The following is a 26,090-nucleotide window of genomic DNA, read 5'->3' on the forward strand; positions in this document are numbered from 1 at the left end:
TGACAAGGGTCTAGATTATCCTTACCTTGGGATCAATTTAATTTGATAGATCAGAATAAGATGGGGGTGGTTCTTGTGTGTGACATGCCACCTCCCATGTCACACCATAGTTGTGATAGTAATGTTTGTTACCTACCTGATGTTTATCCAATGTTATGAGGAGTGCATGTAGTCCCAGCGTGTCACACATACACGTGACAGAGGTGCGTGACAGTTGTGTGTGACATGCCACCTCCCATGTCACACCATAGTTGTGATAGTAATGTTTGTTACCTACCTGATGTTTATCCAATGTTATGAGGAGTGCATGTAGTCCCAGCGTGTCACACATACACGTGACAGAGGTGCGTGACAGTTGTGTGTGACATGCCACCTCCCATGTCACACCATAGTTGTGATAGTAATGTTTGTTACCTACCTGATGTTTATCCAATGTTATGAGGAGTGCATGTAGTCCCAGCGTGTCACACATACACGTGACAGAGGTGCGTGACAGTTGTGTGTGACATGCCACCTCCCATGTCACACCATAGTTGTGATAGTAATGTTTGTTACCTACCTGATGTTTATCCAATGTTATGAGGAGTGCATGTAGTCCCAGCGTGTCACACATACACGTGACAGAGGTGCGTGACAGTTGTGTGTGACATTATCGAGAAAAAACACCAACAACAAAAAAGATTGTTTTGAGATCAGAGGTTAAATCAAATGGTTCACTTGAAGTTTGATGAAAGGGTGGGGTTGCTGTCTGCCATATTTTCTATCATCCCATCATTGATTTTTCCAATAAAATTTGAAAAAAAAAAAAAAACTACTTCCCTGGTAAAATATCTTAAAGGTGATTCATAGAGAAAGAAAAGATCACTGGTTGATAGGAAGAGGTCTTCCAGGAGAACCCGGCCACGCAAAAGAAAGTCGGATAAAAAGTGAACACCCCCTTACCTCTAACCAGATCATGACTGAACGTAACCATCTTGCCACCACTATGAGACTCAGTGAGGGGAATCTCCTCCTCCTGTCCTTCGCCTTCACATCTCCCAATATTCACCTCCTTCTCCGCACCAGCCTCCGCCATGTACATATCAAACACATCACAATAATCCGAATCCGGACAACTGACGCAGTCATTAGATTTCCCTCCATCCGCGCTCGAGTGTACGAAGTAGGCGAGAAATAGCGCGAACCCGAGCAAGAACGCGCTTAGGGAGAGAAGGTATTGGAGCGCGACTGAGCCAGGGTGGGAGAGGAAGAGAAGCGCGCAGATGTACAGGGTGGAGAGCGCGAGAGTGAGCGCGGCGCTCTTGTCCAGAATGCGCTGTCTGAAATAGATAATATTAGATCGGATGGGTTTTAATTTGGTTTTTTGAATCTTATATTAAAAATGGTTTTCCTGACTCGATTATTTTATAAAGTTTGGTTCAGCCAGCTGCGATAGCACGTTGACTGAACCAGTCTCCAATAGATCACTGAAGTTAAGCAACGTTGCTCGTGGTTGGTATCCGAAGCAGTGACCATCTGAACATTGCGTGTTGCTCCCACTCAGGATGGAGGATTACAAAACCTTAGCACTAAGCGTGCCGGGAGTCAACAGTTCGAAGTGCCGCCCGGCCTAGATATACGAAATATCTTTTGTTATTTGTACATCATTTATACTGTCGGGTAAGGCGAAAAAGTCCCATAAATATACACAGTGACGTTAAAGAAAAGGAAATATATGTATTATGTATTCTCACCTGACGGCTAACGCAGTGAGCATGGCCGGACTAGTGATTGCCTCACGCAGCACGCGCATATACCGCGTGATGTACACGTAGAAACACGCAAACACCAACACGTAACCACACGTACTCGCCAGGCACACGTAATACACCAGGGTTACGTGGTATGTGCTGAGTGATAGACAGAGTATGATGAGAAGAGAAAGGACATTCAGAATGATGACAATGCAGAGCTTAGTGTTCTTGAAGTGGTGCGTGTGAATTGTGACCTGGGGGAGGGAAAGGGAGTTTTTAGTTTTTAACAGTCGGAACCCTGAGTTTAAAATTGGCTCACGTTAAACTATTGGGTTAAATAATCTGATGGGCTGCTCATATGGTTAGGACAACAATGTAATTTAAGCAAAAGCAAAATTAATAACAATAAATTAGAGAGTTTTTGCAACTAAAATTAACGTCCCATTACTTGAACTCATGAATTCGACAAAAACTCGTTTCTGTACATGCGCACGTACAGAAACGCGTTTTCGTCAAATAACGTTCAAAAGTTCAATTAACGGGACGCTAATTTTGGTTGCAAAAACTCTCTACTATGTATTAGGTTAATCAGTCTACTATGGTTAATCAATCTACTATTTAATCCAATAGGAACTCTGCTAATTTTACCTTTGTGGTAGGTACATTGGGCAGATTTGAGTTAAGCGACATCGAGCATGGCTGGTATGTGGACGAGTGACTTATATGTATTAGGTTAATCAATCTACTATTTAATCCAATAGGAACTCTGCTAATTTTACCTTTGTGGTAGGTACATTGGGTAGATTTGAGATAAGCGACATCGAGCATGGCTGGTATGTGGACGAGTGACTTACGTGTGTGTAGATAATGAGTAGATCTCCCAGATGACATGATAGAGCTACCAGGATGAGATATTGAATGAGAAGTAGATAGCCCACCATCTTAGTCTGAAACAGAATAAATCGGAAAGGCATTAGATTAAGAAGAAAAAAAAAAAAGGTTCGATAGAGGGAACTGTAACTACTAAGGTCTCATCGTTCCGAAATCAAAGAGAGAGGGCAGGCAGGATGGGAGAAAGCCAGCCGTTCCGAGAACGTATCTTATTTGTTTAGGATAAAATCCGTCCCGGGCGGGAATCAAACCCGCGACCTAGCGCTTACAAGGCACACACGCTACCAACCAAGCTAACTAGGCTAAAGATCTAACCAGGTCGCAGTGACATAGGGCGTTTATTAAAGTCGATGGTTCTACTTATACCAATATCAATCACTCACTCGACATATCGGGGAGCTAAATATTGGGACAGATTGGCGTAGGATATGATGACCAAATTTAGGACACAGACAGAGTGAACGAATGAAGCGAGGTTTGAGTTTTACAGCGAGGATTTTTCTTTCAACTGTTTGCCTCTTCTAATTAGCTCAATATTGGCCCAAAGTTTAAAATCAACCTATTTGTTTAATCCATTGAGCTTAACTTGAACCACATTTAAACTTAGATCGTGGTCTTGGTCAACGATGGATGGTTAATATATCATATTGAGACGAAGATACCATGCTCCGGATGGGTTTCGAACCCGCAACCCTTGGATTACTAAGCAAGAGCTGTGACCACTGAGCACTGAGCTCTTCCTATCACTCACTAAATACCTAATAGTAGTAGTGGTTATTTATACTGCTGGCATAGGACTGAAAAGTCCCTTTACTCCAGCAGTAGGCTACTACTGTTCTGTGGTCAAATTCTCAAATTATATTGAGGATAAAATTCCATACCTCGGCTGGGATTGAACCCACGCTCTCCTGTTTACCAGGTGAGCGCTGTGGTCAAATTCTCAAATTATATTGAGGATAAAATTCCATATCTCGGCTGGGATTGAACCCACGCTCTCCTGTTTACCAGGTGAGCGCCTTGACCACTACACCACCGAGGCAGACTAAAGATCTAACCAGGTCGCAGATAGGGCGTTTATTAAAGCCGATGGTTCTACCTTTACCAATACCAATATCAATCACTCACTCGACATATCGGGGAGCTAAATATTGGGACAGATTGGCGTAGGATATGATGACCAAATTTAGGACACTCACTACACCACCGAGGCAGACTAAAGATCTAACCAGGTCGCAGTGACATAGGGCGTTTATTAAAGCCGATGGCCCTACTTATACCAATATCAATCACTCACTTGACATATCGGGGAGCTAAATATTGGGACAGATTGGCGTAGGATATGATGACCAAATTTAGGACACCCTTAGATCCGGACATTGGGGTAGAGGACTCAAATGTGACCGTTGTGTTCGGGGACCAGGTAGTTAGACTATTCCTGAAATCAGAATCATTTGAAAATCCAATCAAAATTATGAATTATTTACGGTAAAGCAGAGAGCTTGTGGGTATCACAGCATTACTATAAGTGCCTCCTTTACTATTATCATCTACTGGTATCTACACGGGTAAAGCCGCCACTGGTAGCTACTCATTTAAAATAGCTACTCAAATGTCCTCACGAGGCTGAGTTCACCCCGAACTCCAAGCACAGAGCCGAAAAAACTTCAAACCCGCCGGGAATCGATCCTTTAATTTCCAGTGTGCAAGCCTAGTGACTAGTGTGATACCCAGTACCCACTCGATAAAGAATTTCACCTTTGTTTTTATTTATTTATTATTTATTACAGTTTTTACTTTCCTTATCCTATAGAAAGGAAAGTAATGTAATCGGGTCAACTTTTCGATGGTCAGTTTTTAGTGCCAAAACAAGTTTTGAGGTCCCTAGAGCCTAAATACAAAGTTTCAGCCATTGGTTCAGCCGTGTGTCTGTCCTTCTGTTCATCTGTCTATCTGTCCTTCTGTCTGTCTGTAAACAAAATATCTCGAGAATTCCAGCCGCCTTTGGCGGTTTTCGGTGTAATTCAATAATATCTCCGGAACGGTATGAGCTAGAGACTTGAAATTTGGTATGTAGTCCACAAATGTGACAAGGATGCAACAGAAGACGTTTGGTTAAGATAGGTGCTGCGGTTGGCGGTATTTTGACCGCTTTTTGGCGGTTTTGGACCGTTTTTGTGGCGGTTTTCAGCGATACTAACTAAACGGTTAGAGATATATGTAAAAGTTACTATAGAACAACACCCAAATAAGCATCCTTCAATAGGATAAGGAAACTCGTGTGATGTTCACACCAGATTTTTATTGTACATAATATACAAAACAGTACGTGTACAACGTCATAGGGTCATTTAAGCTAGGTATTAAAACTAGCATTAAAAAAAAAAGATCAATGATCGAAACTGTTTTATGATGATTTTTACTTTGTGTTATTGTTATGGCGGTTTCTACTTACTTGAACAGAACGCTGGGCTGATGTACGCTGATATAGGAAGAGGTGAGGTTGTATAACTTGCGGACATCGATCAGGAGACTCTCTAGTAGGAGTCGTTTGTGTGGACCGCTCAACTGATTGCACCATAGGAGGGACCACACCTCTATTATAACTTGGAGTTCTATCACTTTCTGGAAAATAAGATGAACATAAAATATGAAAATCTGGTAAAAATCAACATAAGTAATTTTTCTCAAAGATGACCCTTCTTCCATTGACGTCCTCATGCGTTTCTTGAAAAGAAACAATTTCCTCAAACTCTTTTAGATATTTTTTTTTTTTTTTTTACCATAGGAGTGACCACACCTCTATTATACCTTGGAGTTCCATCACTTTCTGGAAAATAAGAAGAACATAAAATATGAAAATCTGGTAAAAATCAACATAAGTAATTTTATTTTTCTCAAAGATGACCCTTCTTCCATTGACGTCCTCATGCGTTTCTTGAAAATAAACAATTTCCTCAAACTCTTTTAGATAGTTTTTTTTCTGCAAATGGCCTTGTTGCCAAATTGTATATAAAAAAAAACATAATTTTTCGAGATTTTGAGAAGTGGATTAATTTTAACAAGACAATGTTGTAATTACTTTGTTTGCATGTTAGTTTGTATTAGAAAAACTTATTGCCTTCTTTAATAACTTCATACAGATGTAGGTGGTTGTTTTTTTTTACCAATGATTACTTAGCCCATCTTCAAGTAGGTACCAAAAAACTTTCTCCATTCTTCCACCTCTTTCTGCTACCCCTAATATACGGTTGCTGCTCTATTTATAAGTACGTATGTTGTTGGTTTGCATTGTTTATTCGTTACACTCGCACGGTTTTACTGATTATAACATAATCACATAGCTTAAACATCTAAAGGACATTTGACCCTTGAATTCTGGCTTCGATCCATCTTTTGGGGGCGCGGCAGAGGCCTTTTCCTAAATAGGTTACGTACAATTTACTGAACCCCTAGGTATAGCTCACCTGTCGATGTACAAATATGGGCAAGGTTTGTTCCCAGTAGAGGAGATAGTTGATGATGATGTAGAAATATTCACTCGCTCCGAGGATACCCGAACTGGACATGAAGTTCCACGAACTCTCACTCGTGTGCTGAAGGAAGCGTAGGATGTTGGACAATAGAGACACCGTGCTCTCTGTCTGACCTGTGATAACCAGAGGGGAAGCAACAAAGTTACTATTACTGAACGAACCACGTTAAGTTTAGGTTTGGCCTTTGAACTGAAGATTTTTCCCATTCAGGATGGGAGAAAGTTCGCCCCGGGCGGGAATAGAATCCGCGCCTGAGTGTTTACAAGATAAAAGGCAAGCGTGCTACCTTTCCACTTAACCAGGCTGGCTCACATTCAGTTTGTATTACCTACTCGAAGTTCCACGAACTCTCACTCGTGTGCTGAAGGAAGCGTAGGATGTTGGACAATAGAGATACCGTGCTCTCTGTCTGACCTGTGATAAACCAGAGGGGAAGCAACCAAGTTACTATTACTGAACGAACCAAGTCAAGTTTAGGTTTGGCCTTTGAACTGAAGATTTTTCCCATTCAGGATGGGAGAAAGTTCGCCCCGGGCGGGAATAGAACCCGCGCCTGAGTGTTTACAAGATAAAAGGAAAGTTACTATTACTGAACGAACCAAGTCAAGTTTAGGTTTGGCCTTGGAACTGAAGATTTTTCCCATTCAGGATGGGAGAAAGTTCGCCCCGGGCGGGAATAGAACCCGCGCCTGAGTGTTTACAAGATAAAAGGCAAGCGTGCTACCTTCTCACTTAACCAGGCTGGCTCACATTCAGTTTGTATTACCTACCATCTGTGGGGCGAACATTATCCTAAACAGATAAGATTCGTTCTCGGAACGGCTGACTTTCTCCTATCCTGTATTCCTTCTCTCTTCGATTTCGGGACGATAAGACCTTAGCGCTTACAGTTCCCTAATCGAAGTTTTGGAAAAAAAGGAAAATTAGCTGATTAGTTTTTGGTCTGATTAGGTAGTTTCTTTCCTCTTCCGATTCTTTAAGGATATAGATTTTAAGGGAAAATGGAGGTTGTAACATTGTAACATAAGCAAACGTAGGTACATTTGTATAAATAAATGCTTTATTGAGTTAAAAATTAAATTAAAGGTCTCTACTGAAACCATATTACCTGGGAATTGCACTGGTACACTGGATAAATAGTCAGCAGTATGTTGTAGAGTTAGATTGATAGATGTGGTTTGATATCCGAGGGTGAGACTTTTGAACTGGGAGGGAAATAATACATAGAAGAAAGAAATTAGTTCACAAGATCACAGGTATTATCTGCTGGTACTTACATAGTTTATTGAGATTTTACTTAGGTATCTAATCCTTATCCAATTCCCTCTCTTTTTACCAAAAAAAGAGAGAAAAGTAGTCAGCTGTAAGTTGGAAAAAAGAGGGACTTTTGCGCCGCAGGCGAAATTAATACTCACATTAGTTTCTATGGTATACAGAGTGGGCGGTACACAGGCCGAGAAGTCCTCCGTTTCCCATCTGGCGGGTCCCGCATTATTCACCAGCGTACATTGTCTCGACACGAGACATCGGCTGATTGTCTCAACATGGGCGGTCTGTCCGTTGAGCATGGGGGGCCAGGCTAGGCCGTAGCTATGGTGTGCGGGACAGAGTGGTACGGGACGGGATGGTGTGAGGAGGTAGATGGAGGAGGAGGCTTGGGATGATGGGACGTGGGGGGCGGTCACCAGAGCGAAGAGAGAGGGCAGGCAGGATGGGAGAAAGCCAGCCGTTCCGAGAACGTATCTTATTTGTTCAGGATAAAATCCGTCCCGGGTGGGAATCAAACCCGCGACCTAGCGCTTACATGGCACACACGCTACCAAGCAAGCTAACTAGGCTGGTACGGGAAGTTTTGTTCATAAATAAATAAATAAATAAATAGGATGTGAGACTAAATTTGTGTTAGTTTACCTTAGGTACGGAGCTATGGTAGAGTTAGATAGGTTAGGTTAGGTTTGGTTAGGTTATTACCTTAGGTACGGAGCTATGGTAGAGTTAGATAGGTTTGGTTAGGCTAGGTTAGGTTATTACCGTACGGAGCTATGGTAGAGTTAGATAGGTTAGTTTAGGTTAGGCTAGGCTAGGCTAGGTTAGGTTATTACCTTAGGTACGGAGCTATGATAAGCTAGATAGGTTAGGCTAGGTTAGGTTATTACCTTAGGTACGGAGCTATGATAAGAATAGAATGTGAGACTGAATTTGTGTTAGTTTACCTCAGGTACGGAGCTATTGTAAGCTAGATAGGCTAGGCTAGGTTATTACCTTAGGTACGGAGCTATGATAAGCTAGATAGGTTTGGTTAGGCTAGGCTAGGCTAGGCTAGGTTATTACCTTAGGTACGGAGCTATGATAAGCTAGATAGCACATGACCATCATGAGGAGTAGAATGGCCGCACAGAATTTCACCTTCAGAAATAGCAGCCAGGTAGTTTTCCTTCTGAACCAGCGAGGTAGAATATGGAGGAGAGTGATAGCCACCTCTAGTATGCAGGATGAGAAACCTACCAGGAGACGGAGGTGAGATACGCTGGACGAGCTGAGTAACATCTGTGGAGGTGGTAGAATAGAATAGAATAGAATACACATAATACAAATATTTTGGGGTTGAGTGGTTTGAAATACATCATTTGCTTTCAGGCAGACTCAATTTGTCATGGGTCTAGATTAGCCTTACCTTGGGATCAGAATAAGATAGGGGTGGTTCTTGTGTGTGACATGCCACCTCTCATGTCACACCATAGTTGTGATAGTAATGTTTGTTACCTACCTGATGTTTATCCAATGTTATGAGGAGTGCATGTAGTCCCAGCGTGTGGATGTGAGACTGAATTTGTGTTAGTTTACCTTAGGTACGGAGCTATTGTAAGCTAGATAGGTTAGGCTAGGCTAGGTTAGGTTATTACCTTAGGTAAGGAGCTATGGTAGAGTTAGATAGGTTAGGCTAGGCTAGGTTAGGTTATTACCTTAGGTACGGAGCTATGATAAGCTAGATAGGTTTGGTTAGGTTAGGTTAGGTTATTACCTTAGGTACGGAGCTATGGTAAGCTAGATAGCACATCACCATCATGAGGAGTAGAATGGCCGCACAGAATTTCACCTTCAGAAATAGCAGCCAGGTAGTTTTTCTTCTGAACCAGCGAGGTAGAATATGGAGGAGAGTGATAGCCACCTCCAGTATGCAGGATGAGAAACCTACCAGGAGACGGAGGTGAGACACGCTGGACGTGCTGAGTAACATCTGTGGAGGTGATAGATTAGATTAGAATAGAATAGTATGCAGGATGAGAAACCTACCAGGAGACGGAGGTGAGACACGCTGGACGAGCTGAGTAACATCTGTGGAGGTGATAGATTAGAATAAAATAGAATAGTATGCAGGATGAGGAACCTACCAGGAGACGGAGGTGAGACACGCTGGACGAGCTGAGTAACATCTGTGGAGGTGGTAGAATAGAATAGAATAGAATACACATAATACAAATATTTTGGGGTTGAGTGGTTTGAAATACATCATTTGCTTTCAGGCAGACTCAATTTGTCATGGGTCTAGATTAGCCTTACCTTGGGATCAGAATAAGATAGGGGTGGTTCTTGTGTGTGACATGCCACCTCTCATGTCACACCATAGTTGTGATAGTAATGTTTGTTACCTACCTGATGTTTATCCAATGTTATGAGGAGTGCATGTAGTCCCAGCGTGTCACACATACACGTGACAGAGGTGCGTGACAGTTGTGTGTGACATGCCACCTCCCATGTCACACCATAGTTGTGATAGTAATGTTTGTTACCTACCTGATGTTTATCCAATGTTATGAGGAGTGCATGTAGTCCCAGCGTGTCACACATACACGTGACAGAGGTGCGTGACAGTTGTGTGTGACATGCCACCTCCCATGTCACACCATAGTTGTGATAGTAATGTTTGTTACCTACCTGATGTTTATCCAATGTTATGAGGAGTGCATGTAGTCCCAGCGTGTCACACATACACGTGACAGAGGTGCGTGACAGTTGTGTGTGACATGCCACCTCCCATGTCACACCATAGTTGTGATAGTAATGTTTGTTACCTACCTGATGTTTATCCAATGTTATGAGGAGTGCATGTAGTCCCAGCGTGTCACACATACACGTGACAGAGGTGCGTGACAGTTGTGTGTGACATGCCACCTCCCATGTCACACCATAGTTGTGATAGTAATGTTTGTTACCTACCTGATGTTTATCCAATGTTATGAGGAGTGCATGTAGTCCCAGCGTGTCACACATACACGTGACAGAGGTGCGTGACAGTTGTGTGTGACATGCCACCTCCCATGTCACACCATAGTTGTGATAGTAATGTTTGTTACCTACCTGATGTTTATCCAATGTTATGAGGAGTGCATGTAGTCCCAGCGTGTCACACATACACGTGACAGAGGTGCGTGACAGTTGTGTGTGACATGCCACCTCCCATGTCACACCATAGTTGTGATAGTAATGTTTGTTACCTACCTGATGTTTATCCAATGTTATGAGGAGTGCATGTAGTCCCAGCGTGTCACACATACACGTGACAGAGGTGCGTGACAGTTGTGTGTGACATGCCACCTCCCATGTCACACCATAGTTGTGATAGTAATGTTTGTTACCTACCTGATGTTTATCCAATGTTATGAGGAGTGCATGTAGTCCCAGCGTGTCACACATACACGTGACAGAGGTGCGTGACAGTTGTGTGTGACATGCCACCTCCCATGTCACACCATAGTTGTGATAGTAATGTTTGTTACCTACCTGATGTTTATCCAATGTTATGAGGAGTGCATGTAGTCCCAGCGTGTCACACATGCACGTGACAGAGGTGCGTGACAGTTGTGTGTGACATGCCACCTCCCATGTCACACCGTAGTTGTGACTAACACCACAGGTTAGGTTCCAACCTACTGGGATTGATCTGAGGGAGGAGAGAGAGAACATTTACTACTTTGACATTTTTTCAAGAGGTTTGATAGAGGGAACGCACCCTGTCATTGTAGGATAGAGTTCGCTCCGGGCGGGAATCAAACCTGCGACCTAGTGCTTACAAGTCAGGTGTGCTAGCCTTCAAGCTATATAGACTGGGCTTTTTCGTTCAGCGGTTTGACAGAGGGAACTGTAACAACGGAGACCTTATCGTCCCGAAATGAAAGAGAGAAGGACAGGCTAGGAGAAAGCCAACCATTCCGAAAACGAACGTTATGTGTTTCGGATAATGTTGGCCTATTTTTACACATGTATTTCAACAGTGACGTTCTAGTGTTAACCCAGCACCTAAATGGTAAGTATTGGGCCTTTTTTTTAAACAACCGAGAAAAACGGTTATCATATTCGGATTCAGCGACCCCGAAAACCCCCGAATCATTTAATAAAATCTTCCATATTTCTCTTTTTTCAAGTTTCGGCCCGAATTAATGCATCAAACTACGGAAAAATGCATGTAAAACCCCATTTAAACTTTGAGCTCGTTGTGCCACGGTTTAACTTTTTCCGATCGAGCTGAAACTTTGCAGATATTTTTTTATTTATATTGGAACAATTTTAGGGGGGGGGGGATCGTCTTTAATTTCGAACTTTCGAAAAATAAGGGCCACCCTAATATGACACAGACCACACGAGTCTAATTGCCACGGAATAAAGATGATTCGAGGTAGGACCATACTGTTAAAAGTCTCAAAACTTCTTCAATTAATAAATAAATAAATGTCTTAAAAATTTTAAAATAATAATAATAATGTCTTAAAATTTTAAAATAATAATAAAAGACGGTGATGAAACACTATGTTACTCACTGGTTAGATGGCCGAGGGAACTGAACGCGTACCCGAAGCTGTTTCACTGCAACACCTCGTCTGTGTGGCTCCTGCTTGACACCATTGTCACCCAGGCAAGTACTCACCACGCTCGAGTGAACTTCATATAGGAGGTCCGTGGCATGACTGTATAGGGGGAGACAGAGTGAACGAATAAAGCGAGGTTTGAGTTTTACAGCGAGGAAAAAATCGACATTTTTCTTCTTTTCCTCATTAAAAATCCATTTTTTACTTTCTATTATTCAAGATATTTTAGACTTCTTTTTTTGCAAAATGATCCTCAGGGGCCACGCTTTCAGATGGGCATTTAAAATACACAGTAAAGAGGCACGTATGAGTGGTACAGTGATTTAAAGTAGGCTCCAAGGTTGTCTCACTTATAAGTGCGGCGTGTAAAAAAAATTAGGATCACTGTCGCACTCATACGTGCGACGTGGCACTCAAAGTGTTAACTGTTTGCCTGTTCTAATTAGCTGAATATTGGCCCAAAGTTTAAAATCGACCTATTTGTTTAATCCATTGAGCTTAACTTGAACCACATTTTAACTTAGATCGTGGTCTTGGTCAACGATGGATGGTTAAAATATCATATTGAGACGAAGATACCATGCTCCGGATGGGTTTCGAACCCGCAACCCTTGGATTACTAAGCAAGAGCTGTGACCACTGAGAAACTTAGATTGTGGTCTTGGTCAACGATGGATGGTTAATATATCATATTAAGGTGAAGATACCATGCTCCGGATGGGTTTCGAACCCGCAACCCTTGGATTACTAAGCAAGAGCTGTGACCACTGAGCACTGACCACTGAGCTCTTCCTATCACTCACTAAATAATAGTAGTAGTGGTTATTTATACTGCTCGCATAGGACTGAAAAGTCCCTTTACTCCAGCAGTAGGCTACTACTCATCACTCACTAAATAATAGTAGTAGTGGTTATTTATACTGCTCGCATAGGACTGAAAAGTCCCTTTACTCCAGCAGTAGGCTACTACTATTATTGTGGTCAAATTCTCAAATTATATTGAGGATAAAATTCCATACCTCGGCTGGGATTGAACCCACACCCTCCTGTTTACCAGGCGAGCGCCTTGACCACTACACCACCGAGGCAGACTAAAGATCTAACCAGGTCGCAGATAGGGCGTTTATTAAAGCCGATGGTTCTACCTTTACCAATACCAATATCAATCACTCACTCGACATATCGGGGAGCTAAATATTGGGACAGATTGGCGTAGGATATGATGACCAAATTTAGGACACCCTTAGATCCGGACATTGGGGTAGAGGACTCAAATGTGACCGTTGTGTTCGGGGACCAGGTAGTTAGACTATTCCTGAAATCAGAATCATTTGAAAATCCAATCAAAATTATGAATTATTTACGGTAAAGCAGAGAGCTTGTGGGTATCACAGCATTACTATAAGTGCCTCCTTTACTATTATCATCTACTGGTATCTACACGGGTAAAGCCGCCACTGGTAGCTACTCATTTAAAATAGCTACTCAAATGTCCTCACGAGGCTGAGTTCACCCCGAACTCCAAGCACAGAGCCGAAAAAACTTCAAACCCGCCGGGAATCGATCCTTTAATTTCCAGTGTGCAAGCCTAGTGACTAGTGTGATACCCAGTACCCACTCGATAAAGAATTTCACCTTTGTTTTTATTTATTTATTATTTATTACAGTTTTTACTTTCCTTATCCTATAGAAAGGAAAGTAATGTAATCGGGTCAACTTTTCGATGGTCAGTTTTTAGTGCCAAAACAAGTTTTGAGGTCCCTAGAGCCTAAATACAAAGTTTCAGCCATTGGTTCAGCCGTGTGTCTGTCCTTCTGTTCATCTGTCTATCTGTCCTTCTGTCTGTCTGTAAACAAAATATCTCGAGAATTCCAGCCGCCTTTGGCGGTTTTCGGTGTAATTCAATAATATCTCCGGAACGGTATGAGCTAGAGACTTGAAATTTGGTATGTAGTCCACAAATGTGACAAGGATGCAACAGAAGACGTTTGGTTAAGATAGGTGCTGCGGTTGGCGGTATTAGAATAAATCGGGAAGGCATTAGATTAGGAAGAAAAAAAAGGTTCGATAGAGGGAACTGTAACTACTAAGGTCTCATCGTTCCGAAAGCGAAGAGAGAGGGCAGGCAAGATGGGAGAAAGCCAGCCGTTCCGAGAACGAATCTTATCTGTTTAGGATAAAATCCGTCCCGGGCGGGAATCAAACCCGCGACCTAGCGCTTACAAGGCACACACGCTACCAACCAAGCTAACTAGGAGGAGGAGAGAGAGAACATTTACTTCTTTGACATTTTTTCAAGAGGTTTGATAGAGGGAACGCACCTTATCATTGTAGGATAGAGTTCGCTCCGGGCGGGAATCAAACCCGCGACCTAGTGCTTACAAATCAGGTGTGCTATCCTTCAAGCTATCTAGACTGGGCTTTTTCGTTCAGCGGTCCCGAAATCGAAGAGAGGACAGGCTAGGAGAAAGCCAACCATTCCGAAAACGAACATTATGTGTTTAGGATAATGTTGGCCATGGGAGACCACACCTCTATTATACCTTGGAGTTCTATCACTTTCTGGAAAATAAGATGAACATAAAATATGAAAATCTGGTTCTCATTTAATTCTCATGAAAATCTGGTAAAAATCAACATAAGTAATTTTTCTCAAAGATGACCCTTCTTCCATTGACGTTCTCATGCGTTTCTTGAAAAGAAACAATTTCCTCAAACTCTTTTAGATAGGTAGTTTTTTTTCTGCAAATGGCCTTGTTGCCAAATTGTATATAAAAAAAACATAATTTTTCGAGATTTTGAGAAGTGGATTAATTTTAACAAGACAATGTTGTAATTACTTTGTTTGCATGTTAGTTTGTTAGGATAGAAGTTGGATAGAGAACATGAATGAAGAGAGAGAGAGAGAGAGAGGGGGGAGAGAGAGAGAGATGGCAAATAGGAAAAAAACAAAAGAGAGGGAGAAGAGAAAACTGAAAGAGTTGAAAAAACGTTTAATGAAAATAAAAGACACGAGAATTTAAGGGAAGGAAAAGAAAAGAGAAAAAAATTGAAGGCTTTTTATACAAGAGGGTCTAGGTCTGTCCTATCTTCTTTTTTAATATTTTATAATAATTATTATTTTTTACTTCCATTTCCGTAATCGTAAAATTTGTAGCCAAAACCAAATGTCAGTCCAAAGCAATCAACCTAGTTAGGGTTGATTGAGGGCTGACGAAAAACCCCGACCCCGACTGTACACGGGAAAAGGCGAAGAAAAAGAAGAAGATTATCGAGTCTATTTTGGGCCGAATCAGATCTTTGGAGGGGCTCCGTACGGGCTCTTTATCTGAGCACGGTTTACAGTTCACTAAATCCCTAGTTGGTTTTTGTGTCGCCTGGGGCGTTGAGTACCTGTATATTCCTCACTGTTAACACACTGCCACCTGGTTGTCAGTCCAAAGCAATCAACCTAGTTAGGGTGACGAAAAACGCCGACCCCGTCTGTACACGGGAAAAGGCGAAGAAAAAGAAGAAGATTATCGAGCCTATTTTGGGTAGAGATGGGAAAAGAACGTACGAACGAACTGTAGGAACTTGTTCTTTGAAAAAGTTCGTTCCTGAACGGAACTGTTCTTTCTGAACGGTAAGTTCATTTCAATCAACCGTTCACCTTGCAACAAGAACAAGAACTTCAATTGAGTTTGATCTCTACCATGGTTTGATCTAATTGCCTCTTTATTTATTTATTTTTTTGACAGTAATTTTTTTTTAATATTATTTTTTTTTAATAACAGTGTTTGTAATTCTGTATTGAATTACCTACTACCACATTATCCTAAACAGATAAGATTCGTTCTCGGAACGGTTGGCTTTCTCCTATCCTGTATTCCTTCTCTCTTCAATTTTGGGACGATAAGACCTTAGCACTTACAGTTCCCTAATCGAAGTTTTGGAAAAAAAAGGAAAATTAGCTGATTAATTTTTGGTCTGATTAGGTAGTTTCTTTCCTCTTCCGCTTCTTTAAGGATATAGCTGGCTTTCTCCTATCCTGTATTCCTTCTCTCTTCAATTTTGGGACGATAAGACCTTAGCACTTACAGTTCCCTAATCAAAGTTTTGGAAAAAAAAGGAAAATTAGCTGATTAATTTTTGGTCTGATTAGGTAGTTTCTTTCCTCTTCCGCTTCTTTAAGGATATAGATTTTAAGGGAAAATGGAGGTTGTAACATTGTAACATAAGCAAACGTACATTTGTATAAATAAATGCTTTATTGAGTTAAAAATTAAATTAAAAGTCTCTTGTCTCTACTGAAACCATATTACCTGGGAACTGCACTGGTACACTGGATAAATAGTCAGCAGTATGTTGTAGAGTTAGATTGATAGATGTGGTTTGATATCCGAGGGTGAGACTTTTGAACTGGGGGGAAAATAATACATAGAAGAAAGAAATTAGTTCATAAGATCACAGGTATTATCTGCTGGTCTTACATAGTTTATTGAGATTTTACTTAGGTATCTTATCCTTATCCAATTCCCTCTCTTTTTACCAAAAAAAAAGAGAGAAAAGTAGTCAGCTGTATGTTGGAAAAAAGAGGGACTTTTGCGCCGCAGGCGAAATTAATACTCACATTAGTTTCTATGGTATACAGAGTGGGCGGTACACAGGCCATCCGGTTTTAAACTTGAATATATTTTTTTGGACTAAGACTGAGCAATCTGGTTGGTTGAATTAATCTCGGTATTAGTGCTTAGTACTTATTAATACTGCTCGAGAAGGACTCTCCCATCTGGCGGGTCCCGCATTATTCACCAGCGTACATTGTCTCGACACGAGACACCGGCTGATTGTCTCAACATGGGCGGTCTGTCCGTTGAGCATGGGGGGCCAGGCTAGGCCGTAGCTATGGTGTGTGGGACAGAGTGGTACGGGACGGGATGGTGTGAGGAGGTAGATGGAGGAGGAGGCTTGGGATGATGGGACGTGGGGGGCGGTCACCAGACACGAGTAGGTGACAGACTTCTGTAACCAGACAGACGAGACGAATACACAATTTTATTATTATTGATTTTATTTTAAAATCTATTAGTTTTTAACATTATCTCTTTTTTTTAAGAAAAAGAAAAGAGGTTTGATAGAGGAAACTGTAACTGCTAGGACCTTATCGTCCCGAAAACGAAGAGAGAAGGAAGACAAGACAAGAGAAAGGCAGCTGTTCCGAGAACGAACCTCATCCCTTCAGGATAAAGTCCGCCCCCGGGTGGGAATCGAACCCGCGACCTAGCGCTTACAAGGCAGACGCGTTATCAACTAAGCAAACTAGGCTAGTGTATACCTGAAATAAATTGTATGTTTGGTTGCATTAGGTTTTAACATTCAAGGTCCTCTGAGATAGATAGAAGTTAAACACCCTGTATACACAATGCCTGTTTTTATATTATTGCTTCCTCATACAAGTCACGTTTCTGGTAGTTATTTCCTTCTCACTCCCACTCCTACACTCTTTCTCTCTCTCTCTCTCTCTCTCTCTCTCTCTCTACTATTTCTCTTTCTATATTTCGTCCTCTCTCTCTCTTTTCATGTCTACTTTTTCTATATTTCAATCTATCTCTTTCTCTTGTCGGCCCTCTGATTTTTTTCATTTAATTTTCTGTCCTTCGTCTCTCTCTTCCTCTTTTTTTTTCTCACTTTTTTTACCGTCTCCTTTTCTCCTTCTCTTTCTTTTTATTATTACTTTTCTCATTTTTATTGCTTTCTCTCTCCCTCTTTCACGCCTATATTTCTCTCTCTCTCTCTCTCGTTTTCATATTTTTTGCCCCACACACACTTTCTTACTTATTCTCTCTTTCCATTTTCTTCTCCTACATCTTTTCATTTTACTACTTTCTCTCTCCAAGTTCCTATATTATAAACTTACTTATCAAGTCACTCCCAGCAACCTATAGGTACATAATATTGTACATGTATATTAAGTATAGTAAATCCTTAAGGCATGGCCGTACTCTATAAACCTCATGTCGCTCATCCATTTAGTGGTCTTGCTCGGTGTAGCCTAACAAAAACGAACCGGAAAATAGCCTATAACCTTCACGGGAGTGCAAGCAATAAGTTGACAAAGTTTCATAGCAATCGGATGAGCGGTACCGTCTCCTTTTCTCCTTCTCTTTCTTTTTATTATTACTTTTTTCATTTTTATTGCTTTCTCTCTCCCTCTTGTCATTCTCTCTCTCCCTCTTTCACGCCTATATTTATCTCTCTCTCTCTCTCTCTCTCTCTCTCTCTCTCTCTCTCTCTCTCTCTTTTTTATTTTTTTCAACAGCTTGGTAGGTACTCGTACTTACTACCTACCAATGTCAATGTCTAATCAAAATTAACATTTCACATTTTCTTGGTAGTTTCACACTTTCTTACTTATTCTCTCTTTCCATTTCCTTCTCCTACTTGTTTTCATTTCACTACTTTCTCTCTCCAAGTTCCTATATTATCAAGTTATTTATCAAGTCACTCCCAGCAACCTATAGGTACATAATATTGTATACGTATATGTATATTAAGTATAGTAAATCCTTAAGGCATGGCCGTACTCTATAAACCTCATGTCACTCATCCATTTAGTGGTCTTGCTCGGCGTAGCTTAACAAAAACGAACCGGAAAATCAAATGTCTACTAGGGTACTATAATAATATAGGTACCACATAGCTTTGTTGAGGTGTAGGACTGTACACATACGTATAATATGTATGTTAAGTGTAGTAAATCCTAGTACTGTACACATAGCTTTGTTGAGATGTAGGTAATTTCATTTCGAGAAACTTTCGGAAACGGAATCGAGCGCCATGTTGGATTTCCTACGGTTTAGTACAGGCGCTATTTCACTTTCCAAAAGAGAACCGATTCCGTTTGCACTTTTACTTGGAGTGCAAAATAAATAAGTAAAGTAATTAAATAAATAAATAAATAAACCTTTATTTGGTGGTCATTTAAAGGCACAATACAATACATAATTATAAGTTTAGAAAAACATACAAAGAGTAATCCTACCTATGAATATAACCATTATATGTACATGAAGTATTTTTAAGTTCTTCCCCTTTGAAATATATGCCAAAGCTCAAGGCCAAGACCCCAATTCAGCAACTGCTGAGGTATAATATGTATATTAAGTGTAGTAAATCCTAGTACTGTACACATAGCTTTGTTGAGGTGTAGGTAATTTCATTTCGAGAAACTTTCGGAAACGGAATCGAGCGCCATCTTGGATTTCCTATGGTTTAGTACAGGCGCTATTTCACTTTCCAAAAGAGAACCGATTCCGTTTGCACTTTTACTTGGAGTGCAAAATAAATAAGTAAAGTAAAATGTGTACTGCTTCAAATTAGAGGCAGACATTCTACGTATATTATTATTATTACTTTTAGGGGCCCCTCATACCAGGGCCCCCCGCACCGTACGGGACCGATGACTTTTTGTACCTACACTCTGTCTATATGAGATATGAGTAGCATTGTAGGAGAGCTTGTAGGTATCACACCATTACTATAAGTGCCTCCTTTACTATTATCATCTACTGGTATCTACACGGGTAAAGCCGCCACTGGTAGCTACTCATTTAAAATAGCTATATATTCAAGTTTAAAATCGGATTGTGGTCCCGGTCATAGATAAATTATTGATTATACAATGACATATCCTGTTAATCACGGAGACTATTCGGGAGTAGTCTTCGAGTATTCTCAGATATTAACAAACACTTTCACATGAGATTGTAGAGCCAGCCTTAATTGAATATCAGCAGAAAAGAACCATCCATAAGGGGAATTGCCTTATGGATAGTTATTTTCTGCTTAATAATATCCAATTGAATAACAATAGTTTCTCCCCTCCCCCGCAGGGTTCTGACCTCACCATCAAGTGTATGTCTCCGGATGAAATCAACTTCGGCAACACGTCGGATAGGTTCGGATATTCCTGGATCAAAGATGGCGCAGTATGCTGGCCACAACTCTGAGCTGAAGCTTCAGTCTTAATAAATCTAAACTTTGATTGCCACGAAAACTAACTGCTCTTCTCAATTTTGACAGTGTATACCTAAAATAAACTGTATGTTTGGTTGCATTAGGTTTTAACATTCAAGGTCCTCTGAGGTAGATAGAAGTGGAACACCCTGTATACACAATGACTGTTTTTTATATTATTGCTTCCTCATACAAGTCACGTTTCTGGTAGTTACATATTTCCTTCTCACTCCCACTCCTACACTCTCTCTCTCTCTCTCTCTCTCTCTCTCTCTTCCTCTCTACTATTTCTCTTTCTATATTTCGTCCTCTCTCTCTCTCTCTCTCTCTCTCTTGATGTCTACTTTTTCTATATTTCAATCTATCTCTTTCTCTTGTCGGCCCTCTGATTTTTTTCATTTAATTTTCTGTCCTTCGTCTCTCTCTTCCTCTTTTTTTTCTCACTTTTTTTACCGTCTCCTTTTCTCCTTCTCTTTCTTTTTATTATTACTTTTCTCATTTTTATTGCTTTCTCTCTCCCTCTTGTCATTCTCTCTCTCCCTCTTTCACGCCTATATTTATCTCTCTCTCTCATTTTCATATTTTTTCCCCCACACACACTTTCTTACTTATTCTCTCTTTCCATTTTCTCCTCCTACTTCTTTTCATTTTACTACTTTCTCTCTCCAAGTTCCTACATTATAAAGTCACTCCCAGCAACCTATAGGTATATATAATTGTATAGTATATGTATATTAAGTATAGTAAATCCTTAAGGCATGGCCGTACTCTATAAACCTCATGTCACTCATCCATTTAGTCGTCTTGCTCGGCGTAGCTTAACAAAAACGAACCGGAAAATAGCCTATAACCTTCACGGGAGTGCAAGCAATAAAGTTGACAAAGTTTCATAGCAATCGGATGAGCGGTTTGGCCAGGCATAAAGTTCGAACACACAAACAAATATTGATTTTTATATATTAGAAAATTAGATGTATTATACTACAGACTTCAGGGATGTCAAATGTCTAATAGGTACCTACCATATAGCTTTGTTGAGGTGTAGGACTGTACACATAGCTGTACACATACGTATATGTATATTAAGTGTAGTAAATCCTAGTACTGTACATATAGCTTTGTTGAGATGTAGGTATTTTCATTTCGAGAAACTTTCGGAAACGGAATCGAGCGCCATGTTGGATTTCCTATGGTTTAATACAGGCGCTATTTCACTTTCCAAAAGAGAACCGATTCCGTTTGCACTTTTACTTGGAGTGCAAAATAAATAAGTAAAGTAAAATGTGTACTGCTTCAAATTAGAGGCAGACATTCTACGTATATTATTATTATTACTTTTAGGGGCCCCTCGCCCTCATACCAGGGCCCCCCGCACCGTACGGGACCGATGACTTTTTGTACCTACACTCTGTCTATATGAGATATGAGTAGCATTGTAGTAAATTAGAGGCAGACATTCTACGTATATTATTATTATTACTTTTAGGGGCCCCTCATACCAGGGCCCCCCCACACCGTACGGGACCGATGACTTTTTGTACCTACACTCTGTCTATATGAGATATGAGTAGCATTGTAGCAATGTTGTCCTAAACAAATATCATAAAGTGATCCTTGAATACACATATATGTGTTATTGCTGCTACTGCTATATCTTATCTGCTACCCCCATGAAAACAAAGTATAGGGTGACCTCGATATTATCAAATATCGATCCAGGCCAACACAAAAAACTATCCAGAACCTATCCAGGCCAACACAAAAAAGGAGATGATGGATGATCTAAGACATTACTTTTGAGGTGAAGTTTGAGAGACAAGATCATCACAATCTCTCTTTCTCTCTCCCAAAAAAAAAAAAAAAAAAAAAAAAAAAAAAAAAAAAAGGATTTTTTTTTTTATTTTCCAAAAAAAAAAAAAAAAACAAAAGAACCAAATTAGTATCCTTCAATAGGATAAGGAAACTCGTGTGATGTTCACACCAGATTTTTATTGTACATAATATACAAAACAGTACGTGTACAACGTCATAGGGTCATTTAAGCTAGGTATTAAAACTAGCATTAAAAAAAAAAGATCAATGATCGAAACTGTTTTATGATGATTTTTACTTTGTGTTATTGTTATGGCGGTTTCTACTTACTTGAACAGAACGCTGGGCTGATGTACGCTGATATAGGAAGAGGTGAGGTTGTATAACTTGCGGACATCGATCAGGAGACTCTCTAGTAGGAGTCGTTTGTGTGGACCGCTCAACTGATTGCACCATAGGAGAGACCACACCTCTATTATACCTTGGAGTTCTATCACTTTCTGGAAAATAAGATGAACATAAAATATGAAAATCTGGTTCTCATTTAATTCTCATGAAAATCTGGTAAAAATCAACATAAGTAATTTTTCTCAAAGATGACCCTTCTTCCATTGACGTTCTCATGCGTTTCTTGAAAAGAAACAATTTCCTCAAACTCTTTTAGATAGGTAGTTTTTTTTCTGCAAATGGCCTTGTTGCCAAATTGTATATAAAAAAAACATAATTTTTAGAGATTTTGAGAAGTGGATTAATTTTAACAAGACAATGTTGTAATTACTTTGTTTGCATGTTAGTTTGTACTAGAAAAACTTATTGCCTTCTTTAATAACTTCATACAGATGTAGGTGGTTGTTCTTTTTACCAATGATTACTTAGCCCATCTTCAAGTACCAACAAACTTTCTCCATTCTACCACCTCTTTCTGCTACCCCTAATATACGGTTGCTGCTCTATTTATAAGTACGTATGCTGTTGGTTTGCATTGTTTATTCGTTACACTCGCACGGTTTTACTGATTATGACATAATTGGACACATAGCTTAAACATCTAAAGTCTAAAGGACATTTGACCCTTGAATTCTGGCTTCGATCCATCTTGGGGGGGGGGCGCGGCAGAGGCCTTTTCCTAAATAGGTTACGTACAATTCATTGAACCCCTAGGTATAGCTCACCTGTCGATGTACAAATATGGGCAAGGTTTGTTCCCAGTAGAGGAGATAGTTGATGATGATGTAGAATGGTCAACATTCCCTAGTCCTGTGTATTGATCACAGCACCACCGAGGCAGGATTAAACTTACCTTTTCCAATGTTACACTAACAGGTGATATCCTCACTTCAGGAGTACAGGTCAACATTCCTTAGTCCTTCTGTTAACCAAATAAGTAAGTGTATTGATCACAGCACCACCGCGGCAGGATTAAACTTACCTTTTCCAATGTTACACTAACAGGTGATATCCTCACTTCAGGAGTACTTAGCACCTCTACATCCACGCCTAGACATTGCTGATAGCCTAGGTCTGTCACCTGACATGTGAACCGGCCCTGGTCTAACTTGTGAGCACTCTGAATACCCAGTGTGGAAATGTATTGGTGTTGTGAATCCGGCCCTGACCGCTTTATCCACATCTCTCTGGAATAGAGGAGACAACAGTATGGCATAGAATTTATTGAACAGATCAGCATAGTAAGATATAGGAAAATCAGAGAAACTATGAAAAGGACCTAGGTACGTCGAACCTTTAAAAAAGAAAATATGTAAAACAGTAGGATGAGATGGTTTGGTGACATTTGCCCCAGAATACTACAAGATAGATTCCGTGAAATTCTACAAGAAAAATACAAAGATTTCCTGAAAATTTATACTGATGGATCCGAGGAGTGTGGGATGTGCCCTCACAATCCCACAACTAAACGTGCTAAGATTTAGACTGCCTACGTTCCTCGGTAAATCCCTAGCTAATATCCTGTCAGACAATCCCGACTCCATTTCATCCCTGATGAGATTCCTGAAACGGAACAACTTTCTAAAACATATGTAGAACCTTTAAAAAAGAAAATATGTACAACAGTAGGATGAGATGGTTTGGTGACATTTGCCCCAGAATACTACAAGATAGATTCCGTGAAATTCTACAAGAAAAATACAAAGATTTCCTGAAAATTTATACTGATGGATCCAAGGAGTGTGGGATGTGCCCTCACAATCCCACAACTAAACGTGACCAAAAGATTTGCCCTGAACAAATATTCATCTATCTTCCACGCAGAGCTTTTCTCCATCCTGCAAAGTCTGAAAAATGCTGAAATACTTAACATTAAAGCAGTTCTAATAATATCTGATTCTTTAAGTTCATTCCAGGCTATCAGCAACCTGTTCCATCCAAACCCTTTAGTCAAAGAAATCCAAGAAATATACTCGAACTCTCAAATCTCTTTCAAATTTCTATGGTGTCCAAGCCATGTTGGTATTTCTGGAAACGATCAAGCTGACGCGACTCCTGCCACGAACCTTTAACAGTGATGGAACATAATATAATATTGCATTGTAACAAGCTAAGATTTAGACTGCCAGCCTAGTTAGCTTAGTTGGTAAGTGCGTCTGCCTTGTAAGCGCTAGGCCGCGGGTTCGATTCCCGCCCGGGGCGGATTTTATCCTGATGGGATAATGTTCGTTCTCGGAACGGCTGGCTTTCTCCTATCCTGTCTTCCTTCTCTCTTCGATTTCGGGACCATAAGACCATAGCAGTTACAGTTCTCTCTGTCAAACTCTTTTTTTTTTTTAAAAATAAGATTTAGACTGCCTTCGTTCCACGGTAACTCCCTAGCTAATATCCTGTCAGACAATCCCGACTCCATTTCATCCCTGATGAGATTCCTGAAACGGAACAACTTTCTAAAAAAAGCTGACGCGACTCCTGCCACGAACCTTTAACAGTGATGGAACAATATTGCATTGTAACAAGCTAAGATTTAGACTGCCTTCGTTCCTCGGTAACTCCCTAGCTAATATCCTGACAGACAATCCCGACTCCATTTCATCCCTGATGAGATTCCTGAAACGGAACAACTTTCTAAAACATATGTAACCTTTATTTCTTTAAATCCACTAATGGCTGAAAATTAATTGCTAAATGTGTAATAAATAAATAAAAATAAAGATGGTTTGGTCGTGTAGAGACTACGAGAGTTACATAGTAGAAAAAGTAAAAACTAGTCATTCAGGGGAAGAGGATAGAGATAAGGTTGAGGAAGACTTGAGAGAAAAGGGATGGAGAATGGAGAAGACATGAAGAAGTAGGATAAAGGATTACTAATGTAAATGTAAATGCAGTTTCTTTGTGTTATTATTTCACAACTTTGGTGCTCACTGCAGGATTGTAGGATTTTCCCAATATCTCAATAATCCTAAAATCCAATGTTTACCTACCATGCTGGCACCTGCAGCATTGTAGGATTTTCCCAATATCTCAATAATCCTAAAATCCAATGTTTACCTACCATGTCGCTATGCGCATTTATATGTCATAGCTACTCATTTTCCTCACGAGGCTGAGTGGGCCTCATTCCTCCACCTCCTTCTGCTACCCCTAATACACGCTTGCTGCTCTATTTATTAGTACGTATGCTGTTGGTTTGCATTGTTTATTCGTTACACTCGCACGGTTTTCCTGATTATGACATAATTGGACACATAGCTTAAATATCTAAAGGACATTTGACCCTTGAATTCTGGCTTCGATCCATCTTTTGGGGGCGCGGCTGAGGCCTTTTCCTAAATAGGTTAGGTACAATTCATTGAACCCCTAGGTATAGCTCACCTGTCGATGTACAAATATGGGTAAGGTTTGTTCCCAGTAGAGGAGATAGTTGATGATGATGTAGAAATATTCACTCGCTCCGAGGATACCCGAACTGGACACGAAGTTCCCCACCTGGTTCTAGATCTTCCCACATCTCTTGATCAGGATGCATGGGGAACAGGTCGCCATCTTTGATCCAGGAATATCCGAACCTATCCGACGTGTTGCCGAAGTTGATTTCATCCGGAGACATACACTTGATGGTGAGGTCAGAACCCTGCCCCGAACCTATCCGATGTGTTGCCGAAGTTGATTTCATCCGGAGACATACACTTGATGGTGAGGTCGGAACCCTGCGGGGGAGGGGAGAAACTATTGTTATTCGATTGGATATCATTAAGGCTGGCTCTACAATCTCATGTGAAAGTGTTTGTTAATATCTGAGAATGCTCGAA

At 40.5% G+C, this 26,090-nt stretch overlaps 1 protein-coding gene across 1 annotated transcript; it reads right to left on the reverse strand.

Annotated features, from left to right (window-relative positions):
- Positions 1-37: 37 nt before the first annotated feature.
- LOC103513716 lies at positions 38-25,878 on the reverse strand. The gene is made up of 11 exons (XM_026826841.1): positions 25,822-25,878; positions 25,654-25,767; positions 22,162-22,331; positions 13,196-13,336; positions 11,974-12,120; positions 10,940-11,099; positions 9,180-9,395; positions 2,588-2,680; positions 1,734-1,987; positions 866-1,319; positions 38-514 (listed from the first exon to the last, which is right to left on the reverse strand). The coding sequence occupies exons 1-11, from the start codon at positions 25,876-25,878 to the stop codon at positions 38-40; spliced, it is 2,283 nt and encodes a 760-aa protein (XP_026682642.1).
- Between the last annotated feature and the right edge of the window lie 212 nt (positions 25,879-26,090).

This window comes from Diaphorina citri, unplaced genomic scaffold (genome assembly GCF_000475195.1).
Source record: "Diaphorina citri unplaced genomic scaffold, Diaci psyllid genome assembly version 1.1 scaffold1012, whole genome shotgun sequence".
In the NCBI taxonomy this organism is placed as follows: domain Eukaryota; kingdom Metazoa; phylum Arthropoda; class Insecta; order Hemiptera; family Psyllidae; genus Diaphorina; species Diaphorina citri.

Bases quoted from the DNA above. Each gene is read 5' to 3' on its own strand.
- LOC103513716 (XM_026826841.1), bottom strand. From the start codon at position 25,878: ATGAAATCAACTTCGGCAACACGTCGGATAGGTTCGGATATTCCTGGA. The intron at 11,100-11,973 runs GTGAGTAACATA...CTCCTCCCTCAG, and splicing joins TTCCCTCGGCCATCTAACCA to ATCAATCCCAGTAGGTTGGA. The intron at 1,320-1,733 runs GTGAGAATACAT...TATCTATTTCAG, and splicing joins CTCACTGCGTTAGCCGTCAG to ACAGCGCATTCTGGACAAGA.